The sequence below is a fragment of the Pristis pectinata genome, chromosome 28 (assembly GCF_009764475.1).
Source record: "Pristis pectinata isolate sPriPec2 chromosome 28, sPriPec2.1.pri, whole genome shotgun sequence".
NCBI classification, from domain to species: Eukaryota; Metazoa; Chordata; class Chondrichthyes; order Rhinopristiformes; family Pristidae; genus Pristis; species Pristis pectinata.
In genome coordinates this window covers 14,218,680-14,234,555 of record NC_067432.1, presented here as the reverse complement: position 1 = coordinate 14,234,555, position 15,876 = coordinate 14,218,680, and the positions used below count along the sequence as shown (strand labels likewise).

At 41.4% G+C, this 15,876-nt stretch overlaps 1 protein-coding gene across 2 annotated transcripts in view; it reads right to left on the bottom strand.

Annotated features, from left to right (window-relative positions):
* Nucleotides 1-9,918, bottom strand: part of tnfaip8l3 (tumor necrosis factor, alpha-induced protein 8-like 3) — a 49,836-nt gene extending 39,918 nt beyond the window's left edge. For both annotated transcript variants that reach the window (XM_052040532.1, XM_052040533.1), the window contains exon 1: nucleotides 9,514-9,918. In XM_052040532.1, the coding sequence (XP_051896492.1) occupies nucleotides 9,514-9,559 (46 nt within the window). In that variant the 5' untranslated portion in view covers nucleotides 9,560-9,918. The remainder of the gene's footprint in view (nucleotides 1-9,513) is intronic.
* Between the last annotated feature and the right edge of the window lie 5,958 nt (nucleotides 9,919-15,876).

Below are 15,876 nucleotides of genomic sequence, written 5' to 3'. Positions count from 1 at the left end.
AGTATTGTTCTGATCTTTATGAGAAGGCACGTTGGTGGGGCAAATTAGGAGACTTATATGTTTTCTAACTACAATGGACTGGACAAGGAAACACTTCATCCTCACATTGGGTGCTAAAAGCAGAATACATGCCCTCGTCTGTTGATCACTGTGAAAACTCATCAAGTAACCAAATAGAATAGGTATCTCACTGATGCTTAGGTAGTATACTGTAAGAGTTGCTTTATCCTTTCTATTCTATGTTCCTATTGTATGGTGCATTACCCAAATTGGAAATGATAAAGGTCAGAAGCCTGGTGAACAAACATTGTAATTATGTGTTTGAAAATTCATGCTGGCACTGACTGTTGAAATATACAGTGATATATAACAATAGTGGTTCTTTCACTCGGGCACTCAAATATTCAATAGCCTAAGAGAATCTGGCTTCAGGCCTGTAAGCAGAATGGGTGATTTGACTCCATGTCACAATGTTGTGAAATCTTTTGCTTTCTGGGTTGTTGTGTTAAAAATGCAGCTTTTAGATGGAGCTGATCTCGGACTCCCCCATCACTTTGATAACAGAGCAGCTTAGTAAACAAATGCATGAAGAGGCTGTTCATCATCAATACTGGAGTTTGGCAAAGTCATTCTTCAAATTGTGATCTTTACCTGTTTTGTACAGGTAAGTCTAGGCAGATGTCACACTCAGTTGACAGTATCACCAAAATAAACTCACATTAAAAAAAGACCATTTTATTGGCAACTTAATCCTCATGCCTTGGTTGAAAAATAAAAAACATCTTTTACTCCACATCTGAACAAGACCTAAGTTGAACATACACCCAATCACAGCACCACTGACAATATAGCATTCGCTGCTGGTGTGTCTAGATTCTGACATGGGACTTAATAACAAGCACAAGAGGCAGGAATTCCACCAACATAATCAAACTGGGAGACATGGATTATGACAGAAAACACATAAAAACCTTGGAGACATTTAAGTGCAAATTAGATAGAGCAACAAATGGACACGAAATGAAAATCAAAAACAGCAGATGCTATAAATCTGAAATAAAAACAGAAATAACCAGAAACACACAGTGGATTAGAAAACATCTGTGAAAATGTTAACTCTGTTTCTCCATCCATGGATGCTGCCTAACCCTCTGGGTATTTCAACATTATTTGTTTTTATTTTAAGTAAGTGCACAGGGTTCATCTGGAAGGATGCTGCCTGCCTTCCCTCATCTGAACTTAACACAGTTGTTACTTCACTGCTTATCTTCTGGCCATAATAAAAATGTTTCAAGGGTTAACCACAAAAATTCTCCAAGATATCTTTAAATGAGTTAATAATGCATAAAATATTTACACTGCATTACACTTTCATAAACCCAATTCAGTTCCAAGCAATATATCCAGATGTTTCCACTGAAACAGAGCAGTTTATTTATGAACATTTAAATCCCTTGGAAACTGAATGAAGTAAGGCATATGGTTTATAGTCACCATGCATCGCTGGAATTTATTTTTTGTTTAATGTTTCTAAAATACCATGTGGCTGACCTGTGATCCGAGCAATGAACTGCTTGTGTTAAGGTGCAATACAACACATTGGAGGCTGTTGAGCCCATTCATAGTGCGGTCTGACTGTTCCTATTGTTTGATATCTGCTATTCATTCCATTTCCCTATTTCCCAAATGTACCCCAATCTTTCCTGAGATTACTTTTTTGAATCCGACCAGTTAGGTTTCCACCCTGCCACAGTACCAAAGTACCTTTAATTAAAATTACAAATTACATCCTATATCATGTGAAGAGCTTAGCTATTCTGTCCTGTCTTTCTCAACTTGTCTGCAGCCTTTGGCAGAATGTAATTTGGTGAGGTGGCACCATGGATATTCGGTTCCATTCTTGTCTATCCAGCTGTAGCCTTAAAACCATCTACAGGGGTTTGTTTCTCTTCCCAATCCTGCCGTATTAATTTGGGAAGCATTTCCCATTTCTCATCTATGCCTTCCTCTCACAACATCATAAAAAGACACAACTCCAGCTTCCTCATATTCACTAACAAAACCCAGCCATCCATCTTTTCCATCAACCCTTCCGCTGTCTCGAAATTGGCCAGCATTCAGTGCTAGAGGGGCAGAAGTTTTCTCCAGTTGAATGTTGAAGTAGAATGAGAGCATTGTCATTGACCTCCATCACAAACTTCATTCCATAACCACCACCTCCCATCCCCTCACCAGGGCGTATCTGAAGTTGAACAAGGCCATTTGTCCTCTGACCCCAAGAGGGACCTCAGGCTAGATATCTGTGCCACCTCCAAAACTTCACCAGTTCTGTTCCTATCTGTTCACCTGCTGTTGAAACCTCCCTGTTACATCTAGGCCAGACTATGCTAAAGGTTTGAGGTCATCCAAAAATGTGTTGCCTGTGTCCTCCCTCACACCAGCCCATTCACCCCTCACCTCTGTTCTTACTGGCTCCTATTTAATTGATGGATTAACTTTAAATTCTCATCTTTGATTCCAAGTTTCTCCAGGAACTCACCTCTCCTTATCATTTGTAACCTCCTCCAACCTTAATTTTTGAGATTTTGTAAAAATATTCATTCATGGGATTTGCATTATTGACCGCCATCGTTCCTAATTGTCCTTGAACTAAATGGTTTGCACGGCTATTCCAAAGGGTAGTTAAGAATCAACAAGCTGGTGTGGATCTGGAGTCACACATAGGCCCGACCAGATAGGGTCACCAGATCTCCTTTCCAAAGGGAGTTGGACAAACCACGTGGGCCTTTACAACAATCTAGTAATTTCATGCTTGCTTTTAATTCTAAATACAAATGAATTTAAGTTCTCTAATTACCATGGTGGGATTTGATTTCATGTCTAGAATCATGAGACTAGACCCAGAAATTATTAGTTAGTAACACTGCCACAATATGGTATCTGTATTCCTCCAGTTCAGGCCCCATGATCATGTCTCAATTCAATTACTCCACCTTTGGCAGCCGTGTCTTCTGAGGTCAAGACTCTAAGTTCTGGAATTCCCTCCTTAAAACTCTCTGCTCTTCCTCCTCAACTCAATCCCTTAATCCACTCTCAAAACCACCTTCCTTCACCTAACATCTCCATCTGTGCCTCAGTGTTGAACTTATGGTTATGTTTCTGAGAAATGTAGGGAAACTTTGCTAAGTTAAATGTGGCATGTAAACACAATATGTTGTTTTTGTTGCTGTTTTATATGTGGAGTAACTTTTGGTTTAACGATCGAGTTAGCAAATTCGAGGAAAAGTCATCCTACTGCCTGTAGTGTCAATCTGCCTGGGGAGGGGTAAGGTTGGTATTTCTCAATTCCTCCTATTTACACTACAGGATGGATTCAGAACCTGCAACAGTGCAGCATCAAAAGAAAGGTGCTTATTTTGCATGTGAGTTTGTTCCGTAGTGGTGCTGTCAATTGCTCCCTCGTATCAGCCATCAGCTGCAGCTCAGTGAAAGCACCCTTGGTTCCGACTCAGTAACTTGTGGGTTCCTCTTACCCTGGAGACTGGACCTCAGCATCAACGCCAAAGTTGCATTCCAAAACTGACGATGAAGGTGCCATCTTTCAGGTGGGATGCTAGACTAGCCCCTTTCCTGGGGACACAAGAGACTGCAGATGCTGGAATCTGGAGCAACAATCAATTTTCTGGAAGAACTCAACAGGTTGAGTGACATCCGCGGAGGGGAAAGGAATTGTCGACGTTTCGGGTCAAAGCCCAGTCCTGATGCAGGGTTTCGATTCAAAATGTCGACAATTCCTTACCCCCACAGATGCTGCCCAACCTGCTGAGTTCCTCCAGCTAATTGTATGTAGCACCTTCTCTGGTGGATGTGAAAGATCCCATTCCACAACTTGTCTCTTTTCCCCACTGCCCTCAGTCAACCAACATCATCAAAGCAGATTATCTGCTTGTTATCACGCTGTGTATAGAAAATTATACAAACAAGTACACAAAATTATGAGGGGTATAGATAGGGTGAATGCATGCAGGCCTTTTCCCCTCTGGTTGGGTGAGACTAGAACTAGAGGTCATAGATTTAGGGTGAAAGGTGAAATATTAAGGGGAAACTGAGTGAATCTTCACTCAGAGGATGGTGTGAGTGTAGAACGAGCTGCCAGTGGAAGTGGTGGATGCGGGTTCAATTGTAACATTTAAAAGAAGTTTGGATAGGTACATGAATGAGAGAGGGTATGGAGGGCTATGGTCCAGGTGCAGGTAGATGGGACTAGACAGAAAACCAGGCTGGCATGGACTAGATGGGTCGAAGGGCCTGTTTCTGTACTGTAGTGCTCAGTGACTCTATGGTGTCTGTGGGAGCTTGCTGTGCAGTAATTGGCTGCCGCATTTGCCATATTATGACAGTGACCCACCTGCCCACCCCTTCAGGCACCTATTTCCCACCTGCGGAAGGGTCTGCCGTTCCCATATTGGCTTCATCAGCCACCTCAGAACCACAGAACTGGAATGGAAGTAAGTCATCCTCAATCCCAAGAGACTGCCTCAGTAGAAGAATAACTGTGACTACACTTGAAAGATAATTCATTGGCTGCAAGATGCTTTGGACGATCCTGAATTTGGAAAGAGCATTATGCAAATATAATTCTTCCTTCTGTTTAATTTTATCTTCCCGATGACAGGAAGGAGGTAAAAGAACTGGCAGAAACTGGTAGCACCGAGTGATACCAGCCGCGCTTATTTAACCTTTCGGAACTGTGACGGAAGGAGACCACTTCAAAGATACTGTTTCACAACTCAAGTGGCATCGACAGCAGAGTTTAGTCAGCATCTAAACAAATTATGAAGTCATTGGAATGAATTACGTAGGTAGGGTACAACTCATTGACGCATTTGTACAACAAGTTTAGTGCTACCAACTGTGGATTGATTCCTAGGTAACTCTCTTTTATGTAACCACGCTGCCTCCAAATGTATATCTATATAAATGTGTTTGACTAGTATGCAGCTCATTTACATTTAGACTGGGTGTTATGAATTGCTGGAGCTGAAATTGGTCTTGGTGATTTTTACACTAACATGTCACAGAAATTGCTTGTATTTATCCAGGACCCTGTAACAGAGTTCTGAAACACTGCACGGGTACTGCTGGAGTTCTCTATGGTCATGCCCTCTCAAACGAGTTTACCATTTTACATACTATTGAGTGAGATGGCTTCTCAGAGGAAAGTGGCAGCAGCAGCCAAGTTTGTGGCACCACGGTTGGCTCTGATGCAGAGCCAGGGAGGGAAATGTCCAGGCGAGCAGTAACACTGGGGGATTCATTAGTGGGGGGAACAGACAAGCAATTCTGTGGCAGAGAGCAAGATTCCAGAATGGTCTGTTGCCTCCCTAGGGCCAGGGTCAGGGAGGTCTCAAATTGGGTACAGAACCTTCTGAAGGGGAAGAGGAAAACAGCCAGAATTGTAGTACACATTGGTACTAAAGATATAGGTAGAAAGGGGGATAAGGCCCTGCAGCATGAGTTTAGGATGTTAGGCAGAAGGTTGAAAAGCAAAACCTCTCAGCTCCTAATCTCAGGATTACTCTCTGTTCCACGTACTAGTGAGGGTAGAAATAAGAGGATAGGACAGGTGAACATGTCACTAAAGAGCTGGTGCACCAGAGAACGCTTTAGGTACTTGGATCATTGGGGTCCTGTCTGGGGTAGGTGGAACGTATACAAGAAGGACAGGTTGCACCTAAACTGGAAGGGGACAATATCCTTGCAGGGAGGTTTGTTCACCTTACTCAGGAGAGTTGAAACTAATTGCGCAGGAGGGTGGAGAACATTGTAGCGGTGCAGCAGGTGGGGAGAAAAAGGTAGAGGATAAATCTAGCAAGTACAGTGGGAAGAGCAGACAGAGGCAGGTTGGGGAGCATGGCAGAGCTGGCACACGATTGCATTTACTTTAATGCAAGGAGACTCACAGGTAAGTCAGATGAACTAGGAGCATGGATCAGCACTTGGAATTATGATATTATTGCAGTCATGGAAATGGGGTTGAGGGATGGGCAGGACTGGCAGCTTAGTGTTTTGGGGTACAGAAGCTTCAGGCGTGACACAGGGGAATGTTAAATAAGAGGAAAGTTGCACTACTGATCAGGGAGAATGTAATGGCAATGTTTAGAGCAGATATCCTGGGGGTATTTGTCTAAAAAAGCCATATAGGTAGAATTTAGGAATAAGAGAGGGGCAGTCACTTTGCTGGGGTTATACAATGGGCCTCCCAATAGTCAGCAGGAAACAGAAGAACAGATATATAAGCAAATTTCAGAAAGGTGGAAGAGTAATAGGATTATAGTAGTGGGGGATATTAACTTCCCAATACTGACTGGGATTACCTTAGTGCAAGGAGTTTAGATGGGGTGGGATTTGCTTAGTGCGTCCAAGAAAGTTGTCTTGAGACAGTATGCAGATAGTCCTAGAAGCGATGGGGCAGTACTCGACATTATCTTAGGAAGTGAAACTGGCCAGGTGGTGGAAGTGTGGGTTGGGAAACACATTGAGAATAGCAAACACAATTCTGTAAGTTTCAAGGCATAAGATAAGATTTCTTTATTCGTCATACGTACATCGATACACACTCATTTTTGCGTAGAATGTTCTGGGGTGCAGACCGCAAGTGTCACCATGCTTCCAGCGCCAACATAGCATGCCCACAACTCCTAACCCTCACATTATGGGATGAGATAAGGTTGGTCCTCAAGCTAAGGTACTGAATTGTGGGTGGCTGATTTCAATACGGTAAGAAAGGACTCGACTAAAGTAGATTGGGAGTAGATGCTTGTGGGTAAAATGACAGCTGACAAGTGAGAGTCTTTTAAAAGGGAGCCAGTAAGAGTTCAGAACTAACGTGTTCTGGTAAGGGTGAAAGGCAAAGATGGCGAGATTAGGAATCCTTGAATGACAAAGGAAATTGAAGGTTTGAACAGGGAAAAAAAAAGAATATGACAGTTATAAGCAACTAGAATCGAGAGAGTCTCTTAAGGAATATAGAGTCTGTAGGAGATACCTTAAGAAAGAAGTTAGGAATGCATTGACAAAATTCCATATGGTAGGCTGGTCCAAGGCAAGATGGCAAATTATTTCCAAAATTGGCTTGAGGATAGGAGGCAGAGGGTCGAGGTGGAAGGATGATTTTCTGATTGGAAGTCTGTGACCTGTTGTGTACTGAAGGAATCGGTGCTGGGAGCCTTGTTCTTTCTCATATGTAATGACTTGGCTGTGAATGTAGAAGGTATCGTTAGTAAGTTTGTGGATGATAAGAAGGTTAGTGGTGTTCTGGATAGTGAGAAAGGTTGTCTAAGGCTACAGCAGGACATAGGTCAGATGGAAAGTTGGGCGGAGCGTTTGCAGATGGAATTTAATCCCAACAAGTGTGAGGTGATGTGTTTTAGGAAGTCAAACAGGGTAGGACATGTACAGTAAATGACAGGGCACTAAGGAATGTTGATTAACAGAGGTATCTTGGAGTTTAAATCCAGAGTTCCCTGAAAGTGGCAACACATGTAGATAGGTTGGTGAAGAAGGCATATGGCATGCTTTCCTTCATGGGCTGGGGCATAGAATATAAAAGTTAGGACATTATGTTGCAGTCTAACCCTTGTTAGACCGCACTTGCCGTATTGTGTGCAGCTCTGGTTGCCACACTATAGGAAAGAAGAGGCTATGCTGGAAAGGGTGCAGAGGAGATTCACCAGGATGTTGCCTGGATTAGAGGATTTTAGTTATGGGGAGAGATTGGATGGGCTGCGCTTGTTTTCCCTGAAGCCAAAGTGGAGGGGTGACCTGATAGAGGTATAAAAAATTATAAGAGGCATAGATAGGATAGATAGTCAGTCTTTTCGCCTGGGACAGGTATTAAAAACAAGAAGACATAGGGTTAAGGTGAGAGGAAGGAGTTTTAAAGGGGATTTGAGTGAAATGTTTCATACACATTGATATCTAGAACTCGCTGCTAGAGGAGCTGGTGGAATCAGTTTAAGAGACATTTAGATAGGCATTTACATAGGCAAGGCATAGAAGGATACAGTCCTAATCAGAATCAGGTTTATTATCACTGACGCATGTTGTGAAATCTGTTGTTTTGGGGCAGAATTTGTAGTTTTGTGGCAGTAATTTTTGCAACGGCAGTAATGTCCTAATGTGGGCAAATGGGATTAGTGCAGATGGGCAAATAGGTCAGCATGGATGTTGTGGGCTGAAGGGCCCCTGTATGTGCTGTACAACTCTATGATTCTAAAATAAGTTCCCTGAACTTACAGCACCAATGAACTTGGATTAATCAGCAAGAGTTCGGCAGCCAAGCAAAAAGTAAAAAAGGGATGTAAGTGTGCCAAGCTTTCTCCCCCTTGCTGGGAGTGCACAATCACAGCCATCATCGTTTCCTGTGTGGCAGGAAGTGACAGTTGACTCACGTCGGTCTGTTCACACCAGCTAGTGTTGTCACTGATTTCCAGCTGGTGTAAATCTGGTATCAAGGAGATCAGAGTTTATTTACTGTGGACTTAAGGTTGCACAATGAACATTTTTATCATGAATCAGGAGAGATGATTCAAACAAATAAAAATGAGATTGTCAATCTGGTAAGGCAAGTGTTAATTTCAGAAATATTTGCTCATTAACACAAAGGCCGGAAATCCTGGTATTTTCCAAAAGGAATTAACACGTTTTAAGATAGATATTGATGTGGAGTGGAAAAGTTTCCAACATTTGTTGCTTGCTTAACAAAAATGGTATAAGCTCAGAGTATTTCCTGGCTGCTTACTCAAGTGCCCCGACCCTACACCTAACACCTGCACCTCTACCCCACCCTCCCCTCCACCTCCTGTCCACCCCATTACTGTTCAGCAATAAACAGATCAACTTGCTTGCCCGTAGCGATATTTTGTTCTAAAACTACACTGTGAATTGAGAGCCCCTTTGGGGAAACTTGGCCTGAACTACAAAAATAAGAACCGTTTAATGCAGATGTGAAACAGGTTTTGTCTTTTATCCCTTGCATAAGTGAATTCAATAGCAGTGAAACGGAAATAAATCCTGCTGAATTTGGAACTCTTCCCATTTGTGAAATGAAAAGTACAAAAAATATTTTTTAAGAAGTACTTGACTGGGTCCACTTCCAATGAATTTGTGCAGACTCTGTCTTTGGCTCATTTGACAGACACTCCTGGAGGACAGCGTGCAATACTAATCACAAGTTAAGAAATGAAAAGCACAAATAACAGACTGTACAGGAAGTACAGCATCATTCTAAAGCTTCCTCTGAAGGAGCTGGGTGCATTTTTCTGCATATTCTTCTGTTACTTTAGAAACACAAGTGGTATACATTTTGCTTAATGAAGCAAACTGAAAAGGAAAAGCTTATTTAAAGGAGATTTGATTGTTATCTTGTGCCACATAACAGGTACGCACATCGAATAAAGGTTTCAATAGTTTCATGAAAAGTCCTTTCCCTAGATATAAAAAAAAACTTACCTGGAGACATATCCCCTTCACTCAGTTCTCCAGATTCTGAATCCATTTTTCCTTCTAATTCTTCTCCTCAGTGACTAGTTGTTGACTACTTAAAGTGAACTCTTCAACACAGAGGCTGCTGCATACAGACAGAGCCACGGCTGTAAGTTAGAAGCAGATTGATCCTAAAGTGAGTCAGCTCTGAGCTCTGCTGCCTCCCAGCTCTGCTTCATCTCTCCTTTTTTTTTAAACACAGCACAGTGACTGGGCAGCCGGGCGATTGGCTGTGACGTCTGACTGAAGACCATTCTCCGAAGGGACTGTTCGATGTGGAGGAAACTAATCTGAAGAGCAGAACTGCTTAAATTCCTCTCACACGGACTGTATAAGAACAACAAAGATTCTAATGATTGAGCATGAGGCTGCTCAAAGAAATAATGCATTGAGGATTCAAGCTGACTAAATGATTAATAAAGTGATAGTCTTGGGAGTCCAGCTGTTCCCTGGATTAGTTCAGTGCTCACTGTTAACAGCTAACAGCTTCAGTCATTCTTCTTCACAAGCCTTCACAATAACTCAGGAATTATTATGAGTAAAATCTGTTCTTCATTGCTGCAAAATCCCTATTCAAATCATCTTTAAAACAGTGGACAGTTGGTACTACAGAGTTTTCATAACAAGATGAGACTGGCAGTTTCAGGGCAGCTGCATTTAAATCTATTAAAGTCTGATGTTTCTATTCGATTCAGCTAAACCACAAAAAAAATTGGCACACTTTCTTGTTCCACTAAACTCCTCTGAAGAGAAAAAAAAATGGTACGTGTGAGTCACTTCCCCTGCCTGTGCCATCATTCATCAGAGTCTGATCACTTCTGCACGGGGCTTCCAGAGAGAAGATGGTACAGTCTGTACTATTTTGACATTGGGCCAAATACTGTGATTTTTTTTGCCGAGTCTTTTTTCTGATGCAAGATCATGGGATTTGATGCATTTATATTTTTAACTAATTTGTAAATGTTTATTGAAGAGTTCCTTCCTTGCAGCTCCCTCAGAATTTAGCAAACAGTTCAGTGTCTGTTATTACTTAACACCAAGGGGAGAGATGGAATTCTCTGTAGTTTTTTGAAGCTGGGTACAATAATGGCTGAAGTTTTCCCTCTGCTACCCCCAAGGCAGTGATTCATTAAGTTTTCACCATTAAGCATCTCTACATGGTTATACATTGTATGTGAGCCTAGGTAGTGGGTGTCAGGCTATTTAACTGCAGGATGCATCACAATCCTTGAGCATCCCATAATCTGTCTTGATTCTCAGTAATAGTCATTGGACTCTAATCTGGAAGGAAGAACTCCAGCATTACGTTTCCCCTCATGCCTTAACACAAGTTAGTTGCAGATGTGCCACCATTATTTTTGGCCAACCAAGTACAAGTGAGGGATTGAACCTTCATGCTTTGAACCATAGTGTATCACTTGGTATGACTCTTGACACATTGTTGTGCCAGGCACTGCAGTTTAGCTGAGAGCTACCGCCTTCAATAAAGAACATTCTGCTTATGGTTCTGCCTCTGTTTCTTTATTTATGCCAGCAGCAATACAAAAGCACCTTCCAGACACCACATGTAGGTACAATCTAGGTTTCAATAGAGATAATACTTTTGATTTACTATGTTGCCACATGAACCTATTTCTCAATCTATTTGTCAGTCTTATACCTTGATATCTCCATGACCTAAAAGATCATTGAAGTAAATTAATCAAGTCAAAGCCAAGGAAGATAATATGGTGTTATTTTTCTTTCAGATTTTGTCTCCCATCTCCTGAAAGCACTGATGTGCCGCAGTTATAATTTGAGAGAAATCAACCACAAGGTCCGAATGAAGGGGCCATTTCTGATAGAAGTTTGGCACCAGAACTATGGAGAGGGGCATTCGAGGCAAGCCTACTCCTGTTCACTTTTCCTGAAGGTGGCAGTGGTAGTAGTGTGGGCAGGCTGAGGGGATATAAGGAGAGGTCATTGATTGGGATTGGGATTGGAGCTCTGGGGACACAAAAGGAGAGAGGCAGAGAGAACAGAAGGAAAATCATGTGGTAGGATGGGGACCAGAAGAGATTAGATGTAACAAGTGATGTCCATGCTGGCTGAAAAGAGGGAACCAAAGGCTAGTAAGCAACAAATGGTATGTTTGGGGAGGTGTAAAATGAAGGAGGCAAATGGGGTTGGAAAGAAGCATAAATTAGAAGAGAGAATAAGACTGAATGTTGGAAATGAGTTATAATTTTGGAATGGATGTTTAACTAAAGTTAAATCCAGAAAACTCTAATGTACCAAGTCTGAGGTTGAGGTGCTACTCCTTCAGTTTATAGTTAAGCTTCATTGGTACAGTGTAGGAAGCTGGAGACAAAGGGATTGCAGTGAGTGTGGGAGGGAGAGTTAGTGTGAGAGCGACTGAAAACTTGCTAAATGAATGGAGGTGTTCTGGAAAGTGGCCACCCAATCCCTGTTTAGTTTTCCCAGTGTAGAATAGTTCACCCCATGAAAATTGAATGTAGCAGATTAAACTGGAAGAAGTACATCTACAATCTCATCCCTCTTTCCATGTAACTTAAAGGTTATTTCATCTGTAACTTTTCCCAGTTGTGATGAAAGATCATTGACCTGAAATGTTAACTCTGCTTCTCTCTGCACAGATGCTGCTTGACCTGCAGAATATTTCCAGAGTTTTCTGTTTTTATTTCAGATGTCCAACATCTGGACTATTTTGCTTTTGTTTTCAGTAATTCTAAGCTGGTTGATAGAAATCAACCTAATTTGTAGTAGGCGGGTGCCAGATTTTAGTCTGCTGAGAATTTGCAGCTGCTCTGAAGTCAGTCTGTCCATTGTGCAGATATCCTGTTCTACAAACCAATTGTCCAGACATAACATACACTGCCCCCACCATCCCAAACCACAATACATTCCCTTTGCACAGAGGCTCCATAGCACGGACATCCTGTGGCACAAATAGACCATTGCACATGCACCTGAAGGCACAGACATCGTAAATAATCCCCCACCAGTCTTTAGTACAAACTCCGTATAGTACAGACATTTTACAATGCCGTTCTATGGCATTAAGATTCTATTGCAGGGATACCCAAATGCAGAAATATCTTATAATAAAACAGACAACTGTACAAACTCTGTGTGGTATAAGTGTAATAAAGACACTCCAAAGCACAAATACTCATAGAACAGTTAGCCAGTATGAGAATTTCTTCTCCATTGTATGAAAGTACAATAGTACAAACCCCATTCTTCACTTAAGAAGACCCCTCCATTGCAACTACCTCCCAGTTTTTAGCCCAGCTATCCAACTGTACAACCCCCGCCCCCTGCCCCCCATACAGACATTCCATAGCATAAACACCCTATGGTATATAAACATTCCATGACACTAAACCCTCATGGTAATATTTCCTTTAGTACAAATGCTTCCAGATAAAAACACATCACAATGGAAGTATAACCAATGATACAATCCCATTCTATCCTCCACAGTACACCCTGCTCAATGATCACCCCAAAACACCAACACCCCATAGTACAGAATACACATAGTGCAACTATCCCATTTCACGAACACTCCATCATGCAGCCATCCCTACCTCACAATGCACAGCCCCCCTTGTAGTACAGAGACAGCCCTCAGACAAGTCCTCATGACACAGCTATCCCATAACACAAACACACCATTAAGCAATTCCCCCCAGTAATGTACAATTCCCCCATGGCACTCAGATTCCTTGATTCAAATCTGCACAGTACGAATATCCCATATGACAAACACAACATTCAGCAACTCCTCCTGCCATTGCTCAACAGTTCCCCCATTCCCCACTCCCCCTCCCAATTCCCCACAGTGCAGACATTCCCTAATACAATCCTCCATAGTCTAGGCATAGTACAGATAATACAGCACATATTCCTACCCCATTTCCCTTCCTTCACTCAATAGTACCAACTGGCCTTATAGCCATGCTCCTTTGCTATCAGAAGCCCAAAAATCTGAGTTTTAGGAAACCAAGTGATCCAGTCAAAGTCTCTACTACCTATTCAAACTCTGGTCAAATCAAATATTGGGCAAAATAGCTCCAAATATATAATGGGAAACAGAATGGGAAATAGCTCCAAATATATAATGGGAAACAGAAAAGTTGGTGGCTTGAAATCTAACCTCCACCATCAGGAGTTCTGCTGATTAACTTTCTGTACCAATAACTCAAGCAAATCTGCTTGGTTAGCCTAAGCTTGGGAGTTGCTCCTCAACTGTTCCAAGGAAGAGAATTCTGTGTTAAGTTTTGAGACCTGCATGATGTACTTCTTATACCCCCTTTAATCCCAGGTCTACCTCTCTTCCCGATTCATGGTGGCCACTGCATACACTCTGGCAGAACACTGCACCATGATATTCATGTCATTTGTTGCTCTCACTACTCCCATTCCCATGGGTTTGAATTCTCTCTTCACTTGACCGTGAATCTGGAGCGTGATACATAATTTCATGATTAATGAAATTAAAAACTTCGTATCAGCTTCCTTTTTATTAATATCTTCATAGTGTTTGTCAGGGCTATTTTTGTAAGTATAGAAATATTGATTCCAGCATTGAGGATGAAAAAACACTTTCAACATTTTATAATACTTTATACCGATATCTATATTTTTAACTGAAATTAGTAAAGAGGTATGTTAGCTTTCTATTATGGAATTAAATGCATTCTTACTGCACGACCACTAGGGCTTACATCTCTGCTCCTGTAACAAAATAATTCTAGATAATCATACCTTTATTGCTGTAATTCCACCCACAAACACATGCTACTGCAATGGTGATAAACTAATAGTGGGTGATCAGAAACATTATTGCCTGCTTACAGAAAGATCTTCAGTTACTCTGAAGATTGTTAACACTGTGTTGCCAACAATCAATGACGTTTATATGTACTGAAACCTAGCCAAACTGAACAAATTTGGTCAGATCATGTTACATTACAAGTATGATTCATCAGCTAATTACCATCACATATTTATTTTATCTGTCATGGTTAGGGGGCTCAGTTTCTTTCAAACTATGCCCCATTCTAAAATAACCCAGAAGAGACATTTCTCATTGGTCACAAGTATTATACATGGGCATTGTGGTATCAACTTTCCATTGTACTATCTCCTGGTATTGGAACCAAAACTCCATGGAATTGCCCCTATAACTTTAACGGTCACCAACATACTTCTAGCCTCAATTTTTAACTGGATTCAGTCAATAAGTTTGAGTTGATTTTAATGTGACACAAATGAAAAATATTTCTAAAACAATTCCCTTGCTATTACAATAAAAAAGCCAGTGAAGCTTACGGGCTCAAGTCCTCTAGTAGGGCTTTAGACTTCAATATAATGCATAAATAATAACAGATATTAATTTACTACTTATGAGGCTGTGAGTGTGTTGAAGTAAGTTTGCTTGTAATCTGATTTGATTAAGTCCTCTTCTGGTGCCAGTGGAATTATAATTGTTTGCCATTAGTGGATGTGCACCGTAAGTATTTATACAACTCTGCCAATGTGGAACATCTCAATCTGATACATAAATGTGTAATTAAATGAGAGAAAACTACAGTGAAGGAGATACAACAGAAAGAGTAAATGAAAGAGGAGCGAACAAGGAACTTACAGTATAAGGGGACAGGGCAGGAAAGTCGACGAGGTATAGGATCAGCCATGATTTTTTGAATGTTAGTATAAGGGGCTGAATGGCCAGCTCCTGCTGCAATCTGTTTCGTATGTTTTTAAGAAAGGCCTTAAAGGAGCAGAGAGGAGCAGAAAGACAGAGAGCTTGAAAAAGGCAACTTGGGACAATGGAACCTAAGATGTTTAATGGACAAGTGTCCATGGTAGATAAAGGAAGGGGTTGGGGAAGGGTTCACTAAACATCAGTGTTAGAGGAATGGAACGTTTGTGATTATAAGGACTGAGGAGAGTATACGTAATGGGATTTAAACACATTGAAGAGAATTTTGAGAATATGTGATACAGAGGGACTGAGTATCCAGCCTGGTAAAGATTTTGGAAGGTCTAGAACTAGACCTACACCGAAGGGGATCTGATAGACATCCAGCTCCAACTGGCACTTTACCAGAGGAGGCATGATGCCCTTGTTCAAATGTGACCACATCTGGTACTTGTGTGCACATACAGCTGAGTTCAGACTCGTTTCCACTCTCTGCATGGTCTTGCCAGTGCTTTTAAAAATAGGTTGCAGCTATAACAGTTTGATCACCCATTGATATTTTAACTGTTGTTCTAGATTGCTGCAGCATAATTGTTCATTTTACTTAATTTTGGCCG